The following is a 15,155-nucleotide window of genomic DNA, read 5'->3' as shown; positions in this document are numbered from 1 at the left end:
ACACTTATGATCTCTGGTCTGGGAAGAGCCCACATGCCAAGGGGCAACTAAGCCTGTGTACCACAACTACTGAGCCACAGGAGCAGCCCTGGAGAAGCCCCAAAGCCAAACCAGAGAGTAGCCCCAGCTACTCTCAACTACAGAAAGCCCATGCACAGCGACGAAAGCCCAGCACAGCCAAAAGTAAGTAAGTAAAAATTTTTTAAAAGATTAGGATGAAAGGAATGGAACTTATAATTACTCTCACTTTCCTAGGTGTGTAATGTTTTTTTAGTCTTGAATCTTTATAAATTCTAGTAAGAAACTGAATGTAGTAAAAACTTTTACAAGAAATGACAAACACAGATAAAGTTCACTATAAATTTTAATCCATCATATAAAAGGGAATACCTTGTATTAGAAAATAAAATATAATGATCACATTCAATTTTGTAAATACTATGGCACAAAGAGATTTCCTTCACATCCAACCTTGTAGTTGTGTTTTGTCTGCTTTTTGAGAACACCACCATAGTAGTAAACCTTGAAGAACATGAGTAAAGCTTGTTAAAGATGACTGTCACAGAGGTACTGTTTAAATTCAAAAAGCAGAGTTCATTTATTCACTGAATTCATTAATGAATTCCCTTATGTAGAATAAAAGCTGATGCTCCATGCTTATCAGGACATAGTGGTTTCTCCCAGTATAATCAGGAAGCTAATCACAATACTTAGGACCTGAGAAAACTTCCTTTTCAGTCATATCAATGTTGTTACTTCTTAGGTTCTGACATTATCATTACAGAAAAGTACTTTTTCTTGAGGGAACGGCAACTTAATAGTGCTGATATAAATACAACAAATCCAAAGCAATGCTGAAAACATTGCTTGAGGAATTTTTGAGAAGTTTAGCTTTAACTGTAATAACAAATAAAAGAAAGATGGTTAATTATATCCTCTTTTCAGACGGTGAAAAGCTCTTAAGGTTTCTTGACATTTTGTAGAATGTATAAGCTTCCTTCAAATGTTTTAAGATTGAAATTACGGCTATATTAATAATTTTGGAATTTAGCCTCATTGAATGAAATTTCATAACTATTTAACTGAAAAAACACTGTAAAATTTGACTAGGAATTATAAACTCTTAAAAGATAATTTTCAAGATACATGCCTACAGACAATCTAAGTGTAAAATTACATATTTTTTGATAATTCCTGGCAGTTCATGCCTCACTTCCCAAATACACGAATAATGAAAACAGAGTTCTCATATTCAAAGGATGGGGCTTCTTCCCTTTTTAAAATTCATCAGGCTCTCAAGTGCCAAAAATGCGAAAAACTGCACACATGGCAACACAGTCTCAGTCCAGAGGAACACATATTCCTATACTTTCATCCCTTTGAAGACAGAGGAGACAGGGAATATAAATGACCCCGCCTTGCCATGTGACATTACCTATTTCTGTATGTATATATTTCCTAAAACAAATCAGTCCTGAATATTCAATGGAAGGACTAGTGGTGAAGCTGAAGCTCCAGTACTTTGGCCACATGATGCGAAGAGCTGACTCATTGGAAAAGACCCTGATGCTGGGAAAGAAAAAAGGCAGGAGGAGAAGGGGACGACAGAGGATGAGATGGCTGGATGGCATCACTGACTCAATGGATGTGAGTTTGAGCAAACTCCAGGAGATGGTGAAAGACAGGGAAGCCTGGTGTGCTGAAGTTCGTGGGACTGCAAAGAGTTGGACACGACTTAGCAATTAAACAATATATATATAGTTTTCTTTATGAGATTAGCAGGATAAAATAGAGGGTTAGATTTTTCACCGTCTCTCATGCTACCTGGTAAGATGAGACCCAAGGTAGGTAGAGCACTACCAAGAGATACACAGTGATTGGTGAACTGGCCTAAAATAATCAGGCTTTTTATTTGTAATTCTCTGTTAAAAGTTGTCGTATGACAACAGCTTCAATTTATGACAGCAGATAAAAGAAAATGAAGTGCCATGCTCTATTAATCAAAATATTCTAAGATAAAATAAAATACAAAACCTGAAAATAACTTCAGTGCTCTAGACCATTTAGAAAGTTATAATTAATAAATTCTGAATAAAAAGGTCTTCAGAACAGATCCATCTCAAAACTATTTTACAAACTTTGGAAAAAATAGGCAGATTTCAAAGGACTTGAACTCTGATTTACAGATTTCATACAGTCTGAGTTTTTTTTTTCCCCTTGCAGTGCAGCTTTGCTTTAAAACCTCTCATACCAGTAATTGCTTCTTTATGCTGAAATAAAACTCTGTTTGTTCATTAATTTCCTGTACATCCCATCTGGTTTCAAAAGCAGCTCTTCATGTTTCCCACACTCGATGATTCTCCCCTGGTCAAGGACAGCTACCACGTTGGCGTTCTTAATCGTGGACAGACGGTGGGCAATGATGAACACTGTCCTTCCTTCCATCAGTCGGTCTAGAGCTTGCTGTACGAGGTGCTCATTCTCAGCATCCAGGGCACTAAAGAGGAGAGCCCACAGGAAGGCAAAGGCGTCAGTGCCACGCACACTGTTCACGCGTGTGTTTCCTGGTACACACACGTGAGCCCCTCATAAGCAGCTAACCTCTACTGTGATCAAAACTGCAACTCCCTGGGTCAACTGTCTAAATTTTATAAAGTTACTATCAAAAAAAGAAGCTCTGAACCCTTGATCTCCAGAGAACTGCCATGTAAGTTAAAAAGGATTCTTCACATCTGCCGATAAGTGATGAAGGATTCATCACAAAGGTCTGAATTGGACCTAGAACCCTCAACTCACAATTCATCCTGTTCCCTGCCTCCCAACTGACAGGCTTAATTCATATCCCATCCCTTTAAAGTGTAAGGTGTTCTCAGCCATGTCACTTGAAATACAGAAGAGTAAGTTTGTGATAAAGAAATTGATTTAATATAATTACACATTAAGATATCCTCACCTGGTTGCTTCATCTAGGAGAAGAATTTTGGGATTCTGAAGGAAAAACATTAAAAAGATAAGAAAGATATAATTTTATTAGAAAAAAATAACTCTCAGAAATAAAAAGAAATAAAGTATTGATACATGATACAACATGGATGACTCCTGAAAACACCGTAATGAAAGGAGCTGGACATAAAAGTCTATGAGTCCATTTACAGGAAATGTCCAGAACAGGTACATCTGTAAGGGCAGATGTGTGGTCGGGGTTGGGGTAAATGGGGAAATAAGGTGGGTGGGTGTGTGTCAATGTTATTTTGGCGATGAAGAAAAGGTTCTAAAATTGATTACAGTGATGGATGCACAACTCTGAATACACGGGCACTGAACTATATGCTGTGCATGGGTGAACAATCTAGCGTGTGAATTCTACCACAATAAAGCGCCTACAAAGGATGAAAGGCAGTTCATATGTGCTTGAGATGAGCTTGTAAATGGAAGAGTTAGAGATGACTTTAAACCATTGTCACCGTGATCAATGAACCGGATGTTTACAGTGTAGCTTTATTCTGCAGGTGAAACAACTAAAAGTATTAGATGGGGCTCTAAAGTGAGTCAGACAGTCTAACTCTCGGAGTCCTCTTGGAGTTTAGTTGGGAGCAGTACACACAAAACTGAAAAGAAAGAAGAGTCAGCCAGTGTATGTAACAGATAAATTCTAGCCTTGCCGAGGAATCTATCCACAAGAAATGAAAGCATAACCACACAAAAACTTGTACACCATTCAGAGCAGTGCTATTTCTAACAGCCCTAAACCAGAAATAACTCAAGTGTTCACTAACCTATGAGTCATAGACAAATTGTGGTCTGTCCCTACGAAGGACTGGAAAGGAGCAAAGTACTGATATGGCTACAACACGGAGGAATCTTAGAAGCTATACTAGGAAAGGAGGCTAGAAGCAGAAGACCACTGTCTGATTTCATTTACCTGAAATGTCCAGAAAGGCAAATCTAGACAAAGTGAAAGTAGATTATTGGCAGGTGGGGCTGGGAATGCAGAAAGGTTGCGCAGGTGTATCAAGGTGATAGAAATGTGCTAAAACTGGATTATGATGGTTGCACAACTCTGTAAATTTACTAAAAGTCACTGAAAAGTACATTTAAAACTACTCAGTTTTATGATATGCAAATCATGCTTCAGTAAAGCTGTTTTTTTTTTTTAAATCACCTTTAAATCTGAGGAGAGTACTTATTTAACAAAGGAGAAGGCCATCATTTCCTAAAATATGCCAGTGCCTGTGAGTTTCAGCTTCTCCGTTTCCTCTTAGGAGTCTCGTGTAAGCATTTCAGGTCTGTACCATTCAGTTTGTTGTGCTCATTCTCAGTCGTGTCCTTTGTGATTCCACGGACTGTAGCCCTCCAGGCTCCTCTGTCCATGCGATTCTCCAGACAAGAATACTGGAGTGGGTTAACATTTCCTCTTCCAGGGCATCTTTCCGACCCAGGGATTGAACCTGCATCTCTTGCATCTTCTGCACTGGCAGGTGGATTCTTTATCACTGAGCCACCAGGGAAGCCCAAGATTCAGTTGAGCAGGTTATTAAATACTATACAAGTAAGTATACTTATACTGTTTCGGTATTTTGATATAATTAGTTTCTCCAGTTAGAGACTGTATGCTTCTTTAATTTTATTATTTTTTTTATTGAAGTATAGTTGATTCACAATGTACAAACCTCTGCTGTACAGCAAAGTGACTCAGTTATAAACATATAGACATTCATTTTTCTTTAATACTCAGTATGCTACTTGATGGAAGATCTATGTGTTAAACTTTTCTCCCTCTGATAATTCCAGCACTGTACTGAGCTCCTAGTACACAAGAAATACTTGTTAAATTTGAACACAGTCAGTGGAATTCCCAACTCATCTTTCACCAGAGCTGTCCACAATATACCTACCCACCTCCTCCAAAAAGAAAGGAGAAAAATTGTACATTACTAATTACAAGGTCCCCAGTTAAGAACAATGCCAAAACCCCTCAACCAAGTGGCTTCAGGCTTACCTTAAGCAGAGCACGGGCAATTGCAATTCGCTGTTTCTGTCCACCTGACAATGACAATATATATATATTTTAAACTGAAGGTCTTAACAAAAATTCTTGGTAATAGGCTTTACTGATACACTATGTGACAATCTGAAGGTATCAAGTTGAGATAGACGAGAGAATAGAAACATGTTTGAAATATATTACCTCCTCATCACTCTAGAGATTAAAATAAGAATTATTATCATGGCTAACGCTGAGGGATTTCTATGTACCAGGCATTTCCTAAATGCATTACACATATTATTTCATTTCATCTCAAAAACAAGCCTGTGAAGTAGATTCTATAATGATCCCTTTTCACAGATGAAAGACTGTGCCATGAACACCCTGCAGGAGGACTCACAGCTGGTCAGTGCACTGCCGAGGTCTGCACTGTGCATTCAGTTCAGTTCAGTCACTCAGTCGTGTCTGACTCTGCGACCCCATGAACCACAGCACGCCAGGCCTCCCTGTCCATCACCAACTCCCGGAATTTACCTGAACTCATGTCCATTGAGTCGGTGATGCCATCCAACCATCTCATCCTCTGTCATCCCCTTCTCCTCCTGCCCTCAATCTTTCCCAGCATCAGGGTCTTTTCCAATGAGTCAGCTCTTTGCATCAGGTGGCCAAAGTATTGCAGTTTCAGCTTCTTCAACATCAGTCCTTCCAATGAACACCCAGGACTAATCTCCTTTAGGGTGGACTGGTTGGATCTCCTTGCAGTCCATGGGACTCTCAAGAGTCCTCTAAACACCACAGTTCAAAAGCATCAATTCTTTGGCATTCAGCTTTCTTTATAGTCCAACTCTCACATCCATACATGACTACTGGAAAAACCATAGCCTTGACTAGGCAGACCTTTGTTGACAAAGTAATGTCTCTGCTTTTTAATATGTGGTCTAGGCTGGTTATAACTTTCCTTCCAAGGAGTAAGCATCTTTTAATTTCATGGCTGCAATCACCACCTGCAGTGATTTTGGAGCCCCCAAAAATAAAGTCAGCCACTCTTTCCAGTGTTTCCCCATCTATTTGCCATGAAGTGATGGGACCGGATGCCATGATATTAGTTTTCTAAATGCTGAACTTTAAGCCAACTTTTTCACTCTCCACTTTCACTTTCATTAAGAGGCTTTTTAGTTCCTCTTCACTTTCTGCCATAAGGGTGGTGTCATCTGCATATCTGAGGTTATTGATATTTCTCCCAGCAATCTTGATTCCAGCTTGTGCTTCTTCCAGCCCAGTATTTCTCATGATGTACTCTGCATAGAAGTTAAATAAGCAGGGTGACAACAGACAGCCTTGACGAACTCCTTTTCCTATTTGGAACCAGTCTGTTGTTCCATGTCTAGTTCTAACTGCTGCTCCCTGACCTACATACAGGTTTCTTAAGAGGCAGGTCAGGTGGTCGGTATTCTCATCTCTTTCAGAATTTTCCACAGTTTATTGTGATCCACACAGTCAAAGGCTTTGACATAGTCATTAAAGCAGAAATAGATATTTTTCTGGAACTCTCTTGCCTTTTTGATGATCCAGTGGATGTTGGCAATTTGATTTCTGGTTCCTCTGCCTTTTCTAAAATCAGCTTGAACATCTGGAAGTTCACAGTTCACGTATTGCTGAACTGTGCATGGGTTGTGCTTATCACCACACACGTTTGCTCTCCCCTCCCCCCAACAGAGTGCCTCTTGTAGTAGGAAAGGAAAAGGAAACTCAGGAGAGTTGGGGTTCAGAGCAGTGCATGAATTGGATGAGAGCAAAGGCAGCTGGAATGGTAATGCCCTTGTTTGCCTGAAGCATGACTCTGTGCTTCCACTCTCACTGGCTCTCTCTCCCAGCCCAGGGAGCAGCTTGCATGTGTGGGAGCTGTGCATGTGTGAGACCGGGGGCGGCAGAGAGCAGCCACTCCAGCCCCAACCCCCTGCCTTGTCTGTCAGCTCCAACTTTACCAAACAAAGTGGGTGGGGTGAGCAGGGGAAATGCAGAAGGACAGAAAGTGGTGACTCCCCTCCTCAATTCTGTTCCACTGGCCCTCTCCTCTTCTCCAGGGCCACTAGCCTAACTTAAAGCTGATGGAGTCTCACAGCAGGACACTACTCATTCCTTCTACCTTAGTTCATCATGTGAGAAAACTCAGTTCCATTCTTGGTAATGAATTTTATTGGCTGAATATACTTCTTATTTCATCTAAAAGAAGTTAATCATTCAAACTGAAACAAATGGTACTGCTGAAAGCTGTCCTCAACCAGGCAATCCCATCCTCACAATGAGGGAGGGAGGAAAAACCCTTTCTATCTGAACTTCTCTGGTTGGTGGGGGTCCGAATGCTCAGTGTGGGTGGGCAAAGCGGCCAGTAAGGGCTTTAGTCAGCTTTGAAAATCCCAGGTGCCAATAAGCACACAGGGCGTCTGTGGCTAGAAGCCCACCCCTTCCTCCACAGTGGACTGAAACCTTCGGTTACTTCACTGGGAGACAGAGCCTGGGAATCCTGGTGAAGGGAAGGACACACAGACTCTGCCCCCAGAGAGCAGGTGATGCACCGGTGGGCAGAGCACAGGCACTCCCAGTTCTGCACCTCCATCTCGTAAGTTCCCAGCATCCTGCCCAAGGACACGCTGTCCCAGAGACGCAGAAACAGTTCTATAGCCATAACTTACCCCATCCATCAAAAGCAGGTTTTCATCTACTGCCTATAGTTTTAACAAATCATACACAACAGTCTTAGAACATTTTTGTGTTAAACTATCTATAGCCTAAGTTCAAGCAAAAAGTTTAGTGCTGGAAGGGATTCCTGCTCCAGCCCTCACTCTGACATGGAGGCCTCTGGCCCTGCTCGTGCAGATCCAGTTACAAAGATCATCGTGAAAGGAAGCACTTCTCAATATTTGTAATAAAAACAAAATAGAACTGTGTTTAACCAAAATTTTGCTTCTCTATTTTTTGGGAGGGGACTCCAAAATCACTGCAGATGGTGACTGCAGCCATGAAATTAAAAGACGCTTGCTCCTTGGAAGAAAAGCTATGACCAACCCAGAGAGCATATTAAAAAGCAGAGACATTACTTTACCAACAAAGGTCCATCTAGTCAAGACTATGGTTTTTCCAGTAGTCATGTATGGATGTGAGAGTTGGACTATAAAGAAAGCTGAATGCCAAAGAATTGATGCTTTTGAACTGTGGTGTTTAGAAGACTCTTGAGAGTCCCTTGGACTGCAAGGAGATCCAACCAGGCCATCCTAAAGGAGATCAGACCTGGGTGTTCATTGGAAGGACTGATGCTGAAGCTGAAACTCCGATACTTTGGCCACCTGATACGAAGAGCTGACTCATTGGAAAAGACCCTGATGCTGGGAAAGATTGAGGGCAGGAGGAGAAGGGGATGACAGAGGATGAGATGGTTGGATGGCATCACTGACTCTATGGACATGAGTGTGGGCAAGCTCTGGGAGTTGGTGATGGACAGGGAAGCCTGGCAGGCTGCAGTCCACGGGGCTGCAAAGAGTAGGACATGACTGACTGAACTGAACTGAACTTACTTCTCTATCCATTGGTCCCACTCCTGCACTTGAAAGCAGCAGAACTGTTACCTTTTCCCTGCCATAACTCGGCCCCCATAATGCGACCTGACTCGCTGCCTGAGCTGACATCACAGGGAGTCCCACCACTGGAGTCCCAGTGGTGCCACAGGCCTGCGAGCTCCCACTGTCCAGAACAGGATATGATGGACTCTGCCTGGGTCAGGTCTGTACCAGGGCCTCTCTGTGGTTATTACATTTTAAAAGAGTTGTTTAAAAAAAAAAAAAAAGATGACTATGTGACAGAGACCACATGTAGCCTACAAACCTAAATCATCTACTCTCTGGCCTTTTATAGAAAAGCTTGTCAGCCCTGGGTCTACACACAATCTCCTCCAGCTGCACGTCTACTCTGACTCAGTCTCTGCCTCCCAGGACAAGTCATCCTGCCATCCAGTATCTGTCTTACTTTCAAGGATCTTGAATTGTAAAACATCTATTCTCAGATGAGAAAAGGCAGCTGTGGCTGAATACTGCCCAGTGGGACATCCAGTGTGAGCCTGGAAACACCTCTGGGGTGGAAAGTGAAGGGAATTGGGGAATTGTCACATACAAAAGAGATCTGAGAAAACAAAAATGTTCATTTAATAAACTCTAAGGACAAAAGCCTTTAAAAAATTAAAAAATAACACTGTGATAGGAAATGTTTGGAGAGTTTTTTGGAGCAGAGACGTTTTGCAATGAAGAGTAACAAAAACGCACCTGAGAGGAGAACGCCCTTTTCTCCGACCACAGTGCTGAATCCTTGAGGGAAATTTTGGATGAAAGCAGCTGCATTGGCTACAGCGGCTGCCTGCTCTATCTGCTCAGCGGTCACTGAGGTGGGGTTGTCTGCACCATAAGCAATGTTCTCCGCAATTGAGCAAGAAAACAAAATTGGCTCCTACACATTGGAAAGAAAACATACTTATTGAAAATTTCAAAAGGCCAGTAATACAGTGGAGCTTAGTACAATATTTACATCTAAGAACTTTTCCCAGAGAAAATATACTGGGTATTTTTGGGAGGTTCTATTTTCTCATTCTCCATCAATTTACCCCACAGTGTCCAAAAAATTCACGTTAGCATGAGCAGGACTGACTTTACCATCTGAAGATCACCACTGCAGGATCCTGCCCTCACCCTGCATGTAGCAGATGCTCTGTAAATGCAAGTCCCCTTTCCCAAGGAAGACCTCGACCCCGTCTGCGTTCTCCAGCTGCCTGCCCTCCAAGGACAAAGGGAGAATCCATCTCTTTCTGTCACTTCTTGAAACACAAAGCAGATGGGAAAGTGGCATTTGCAGAGAATTATTCTGTGGAATTGTCCTAAGAAGCTAACAAACTCCCAGCTTCTTCCTCTATCCTTAATGAGGTTGGCACCGCTGTTACCCTAGCATTCCCGAGCCAAGCCCATCACTGTCCCCAACCCGTCCCCAGAGGAGTGGGCTGAGGGGAGGTTCACTGGAGGGAGAAGCCCAGGAGTGGGGGAAGGCTTGGGTTTGTCTGTTGTGCACAAAACTTGGTAATAGAAATATAAATAGCTTGTCAAAATCCCCCTGCACTAAGTGGTCTTATGAAAAACAGCTTCATCAAAGAGACCATATTAATGTTCTTGAAATCCTCTACCTCTTTGCAAGGGGACCTGGCTCTTAGCATAGTTTTTGCTTGCTTATCTCTGAAACCCTTCAGTCAAAACAGTAGACCAGCTACTAATGAAAATGAGAACTAAGAAAGAGTCAAAAGAAGCTAAAAAGCTGTATCTTTTTCTCCCCAATCTTCTAGACTACCTGTATTACAAGTAATGACAGTCTCTACCTTTGGAAAAAGATGATGCTTCAGGTGGTTAAAATGTTTAAGGTCTTCAGGAAACAGCACTACAAACATAAACAACCTGCCCAAAGAGGTTAGTTTACTGCCTCTGAAAAACATCCATTCCTTTTCTTTCGAAAGGTTCAAGACCAAGAGAAAAGCAAATGACAAAAGCAATTTTAAAAGAAAGTGTAATAAAAATGGACCCTTCTCCTCTTACCTGACTCACTGTCCCAATCTTGGATCTCAGCCAGACTGGGTTTAGCTGACGGATGTCATGGCCATCAAGGCTGATTGTTCCTTGCAGGGAAGAAGGGAAACAGGTCAGTGGGTGCCATGGGGCCAGTGACTGATACACACACAGATAGGATCTGGCAGCAAAACTCCAGACTCAGTTTTTTAAAGATTAGATACTCAAAATCTCCAAACAGAATCTAAAACCAGTGGGTTTCAGTGACTTTCAGAGCTGGAAGGGACTTTTCTGGATCATCTGCATCTACTCTCTCCCTGCGATGGGTGGATGACCAGCCCACCTAGCTCATCCGCCAGCTTGCCTTCCCTCCTGTGTCAGTGCAGATGTAGAAGAGTCTGCTATCTGACTGACACGATGGCAGTGTTTCACCATCAGATGTAATTCGTTGACCCAAGCTGACAGAATTTCCTTTACACCTTGAGGGAACGAAATCATGCCTCTTGATTACGATGAGTGACCAACACAAGAAATCCGATTCTTTCTCAGTTAGGTATATGGAATTATACAAGCCAAAAATAAATTTTCACACACCTACAAAAAACCCAAGGTATTGACTTAGAAAGCCTAAGCGCTCTGTACAGGCTCCACAAGGCAGGAATATAAGTGCAGATCCTTTTCTCCCTGATCTGTCCACTGTGATGAAGAAACCAGAGACTCAATGTTTTGCATCCCTCTCGCTAGGATTTTCCTAAGCTCAGAATTTTATAGCAAGTAGAAGGTAAGTCCAGGCAGTGATTCCAGAGGCAGACAGTGTAGTGATATCCACTAACACACTTGGTGGTTTTGCACATCAGATCATTATCTGGCACACAACCAGCTCTCACGGTGTTCTAACCAAAAAGACTATAAGACCTGCTCTTTAAATTCATGATTTTAGGGAATTCCCTGGTGGTCCAGCAGTTAGGACTGCAATCTCTCACTGCTGACAGCCGAGGTTCAATCCCTTGTCGGGGAACTAAAATCCCACAAATCACATGACCAAAAATAAATAAACCCATTTTTTATTTTACCAATGGTTTTTTTCTTGTGGAGAAACAACGTTTCCTTAATCCAAAAATAAACCAACACACACAGAATATCTTCTCTAAACTCTGATATAAAGAAGGATATCAACTACGTGTGGTGAGGGATGTTACCTTGGCACACTAACATCACACTAATGATTGTGTGATCATTTCACAATATATACATCATTTCACAATATTTACACATAGTGAATCATTATGCTGTACACCTGAAACTAATGTCAATGTTAGTTAATGTTAAATGTCAATTATATCTGTTTTTTAAAAGATATAAGTAAGTAACAGAATGTGTTCTTTGCTCTAAAAGATGCTATAATGCAGTTAAAAATAAACACCAAAGTGAGAAAATATCTACTACTTCAAGACAGCATCAGTGGAGCAGCACAGGACTGACTCACTGACAGCCACGTGCCCTGTCTGCATGCCGGCCCCGGGTGGGAGGGATGGTGGGCTTCAAGGAGACCCGGGCGCCTGCACAAGCTCGGACGGCGCAGGCAGCACGTTCTCCACATGCTGCCATCAGAGCCCCACAGAGGCACCTTTCTGATCCCCGCTCCAGGAGCAGAAGACACAGCACAGGAGACGAGGACGTGGACACAAAGGACAACATGCCCGACAGGCCTTCTGGGTGAGCTCACAGCCCGAAAAGTGACACCGCTGTCTAAGGGACTTCCTCCCTGGGAACAGACCCTCTGGCACTCAGAACTCACACAATGCATGGCCTCTGCACACTCAGACCCTCTCCCAGGGCTCAGGAGTAGAAGGGCTCAAGAGAGGCCCCTGTCCCACAACACGCTGAACCACTCACCAGAAGCAGGGTCATACAATCTCAGCAGGAGGGAAATCACTGTGGATTTGCCAGCACCACTTGGGCCAACCAGTGCTGTGACAGATCCTGATGGGATAGAAAGGCTGAAATCCTGGAATATGGGCACCTCTGGACGAGCTGGATAGGCGAAATGCACGTTCTTGAACTCCAAAGCACCCTGGAAGCTTTTCTCATTCAAAACAGCTCCCTCTGAAAGGTAAGACGGGACACAAATCACTCAGCGCCAAGCACATGTGCACAGCTGAGCCCAGGGCCCCACCGACCTGACCACGGCCTCGGCCCAGCACAGCGAGCTCTGGAGTCTGGGCACTTCGCAGGCCAGTCAGGAGGAAGCTGAGTCCCGTGCTCCCGAGCCTGCTCTGTACCAGCAGCACAGCACACTGGCCACTATGCTGGAGCCTTGCAGCCCTCAGAGGCCCAAGTCCACATCCCAGGCCTACTGATACAAGCAGCAGCTGACGAAGCTTCCGGCCAAGAGCTGCCAGCTGAATCCAATGGCCTTCTCCCTGTGGGCTGCCTCTGCAGGCCCCTCATCCAGGGTTTATCTCACCTTCTCTAAAGACTTGTTTTAAGAGGATGATGAACAGGAAGGCGCTGCACAACAGCCCCAGAGCTCGAGGGGGTCAGAGGTCAGTTCTATCCGGGGGTGACCCTGCTCTTGACTGGGAGAAGTGGCTCCATCTCTCCCAGTTGCCTCATTCCTACCGGTCTATCACAGTGGAGGACGCTGGCATTCACTACTGCCCTGGGGCCAAAGAGTAGCCGACAGTGATCGCTGCTTCTTCCACTGAGCCTGACTGCTCGGCCCAGGCCACAGCTGCCCCAAGCACGGGCTTCCAGTGAAGCAGCTCATGAAGGAGATGGTTCGAAGCCAATTAGCATCAGCGTCCTCCACCCAATCCCCAAAGCCAAGCAACTCAGAGGTTTTTCTATGCATGAACCCTCTTCCTTTTCTCCCTGCCCCCAAATGTCAAAATCACTAAGGAAGACAATTCTGGTGGCCTGGCCAGGCCCTTCCTGTCTGCACTCCTGAGCGGCACACACTTCCTCCTGCTGTGTGTGGTAACACGTCACCTGCAGGGAGGGAAACGGTGGGGGCACATTGTGTGGTCAGGTCCCCACCTCCAGGGACACCCTGGGGCCCCCAGCAGCACCCAATAGCAATCTGTCCTCACTGCCCACCCTCCGATGGCCCTGTCCGTCCCTGTCGTGGTAAAGATGGTGTCTAGTTCATGCTCATCCTTCCCAGGTAGGGCAGGAAGCTGGTCTCACTGTCCTAAATCACACATGTTTAATCCCAGCAAAGAAAAGCAAACCCAGTTCAGACCCACCATTGAAAGGAAGCTCAGGTTCTCTCTCGAGGAGCTCCCAGAGGCGGCTTCCGGCACCCAGTCCCTTCATTAGCTCTGAGTAGAAGGAGCTGAGACCTGAGGATGAGAAGCAAGGGCACACATCCATCATCGGCCAATAAATGGCCCCCTGCTACCCCAAGCCCTCTGAGCACAGTGGCAATAGCCTGCTTTTAACTCAAAATCTGTCACTTTCAGGAGAAGGCAGCGGCGACCCCTCCAGTACTCTTCCTGGAAACTCCCATGGACGGAGGAGCCTAGTAGGCTGCAGTCCATGGGTCCGTCAGAATTCCCTCTGTCTCATACCCTTGTTTTCCTTCAGCTTCTCCTCCTCCAATTTCATTATCTCTCATAAGGCTTTGGTCTGATCAGGGGATTTACAAATATATATAGTCATACTAGTTAACCACTGAATTAAAATCACAATGTTACAGAAAAGACTGCTTCGTCAAAAGCAATAAAAATAAAATATAATGCTTATCTCATATTAAAAAGGAATACAAGGTACCCCAACATTCATTTAAAAGACACATCCACAAAATCAACCCATCTTTCAGACTCAACAAATACAACATTTACTAGGCTAGAAACTGAAAAGAAATCTGGCAATTTTAGATACACTAACGACCTCTGCTTAAAAGTCATCTTTGAACTATGATTTAAAACCCCACATTCACTGGTCCATGTCAACTGCCAGAACATATACTTTGTAACACTTCCCCTCAGTAAGGGTGCTGAAAAAATGCAATTCAAATATCCTAGAGTATATTGATACTTGTGTAAGATAGAGTGGACTAAAACCTTCAGGTTAAATTAAGGATGCACCGGGCAGAAACAGAGCCACATAAATATAGTCAATGACCCTTCAATAGTTGAGCAAACACAATTCAATGGAGAAAGGGTAGACTTTTCAACAAACGGTGCTGCAACAACTAGACTTCCGTGTGCAAAAAACAGATCAGGACACAGGCCTTACATCTTTCACAAATTAACTCAAAATGATCTAAACACAAAATGCAAAACCATAAAGCTCCTCGAAGACAGCATAAGAGAAAAACCTACATGACCTTGGGTTCAGAGATGACTTTTTAAGTATGTTAAAAGCACACTCCATCAAAGAATATGTTGTTAAGTTAAAGTTCATTAAAATGGAAAACTTCTAAGAAAGATCAAGTCAAATGTGGCAGAAAGCACAAGACTGGGGGCCAGGAGGAAAGCTGACGATGGCTAAGTGTGAAACGGGCACAGAAAGGTCACAGAGAGGGCAGGTGGTGGCCAGCAGATCTGTTCGGAGCGGGGAACATGACCACA

At 43.6% G+C, this 15,155-nt stretch overlaps 1 protein-coding gene across 3 annotated transcripts in view; it reads right to left on the bottom strand.

The window, feature by feature from the left end:
* Positions 1-346: 346 nt before the first annotated feature.
* The window catches only part of ABCB10 (ATP binding cassette subfamily B member 10), a 33,860-nt gene continuing 19,051 nt past the window's right edge, over positions 347-15,155 (bottom strand). The window contains exons 7-13 of one of the 3 annotated variants that reach the window (XM_086381668.1): positions 13,827-13,922; positions 12,475-12,684; positions 10,609-10,688; positions 9,301-9,481; positions 5,000-5,043; positions 2,954-2,988; positions 347-2,497 (exon numbers count right to left, since the gene is read on the bottom strand). In XM_086381668.1, coding sequence (XP_086237794.1) covers positions 2,266-2,497; positions 2,954-2,988; positions 5,000-5,043; positions 9,301-9,481; positions 10,609-10,688; positions 12,475-12,684; positions 13,827-13,922 — 878 coding nt within the window. In that variant the 3' untranslated portion in view covers positions 347-2,265. Of the gene's footprint in view, positions 2,498-2,953; positions 2,989-4,474; positions 4,494-4,611; positions 4,807-4,999; positions 5,044-9,300; positions 9,482-10,608; positions 10,689-12,474; positions 12,685-13,826; positions 13,923-15,155 lie in introns of those variants that run through there. The other 2 variants (XM_086381670.1, XM_086381669.1) reach the window with 2 other exon arrangements.

This window comes from Bos grunniens, chromosome 28 (genome assembly GCF_055505025.1).
Source record: "Bos grunniens cultivar Pamir isolate PY7600 chromosome 28, Bosgru_T2T1.0, whole genome shotgun sequence".
NCBI classification, from domain to species: Eukaryota; Metazoa; Chordata; class Mammalia; order Artiodactyla; family Bovidae; genus Bos; species Bos grunniens.
Note: the sequence above shows the minus strand (reverse complement) of the source record. Positions and strands in the feature narration are given on the sequence as shown.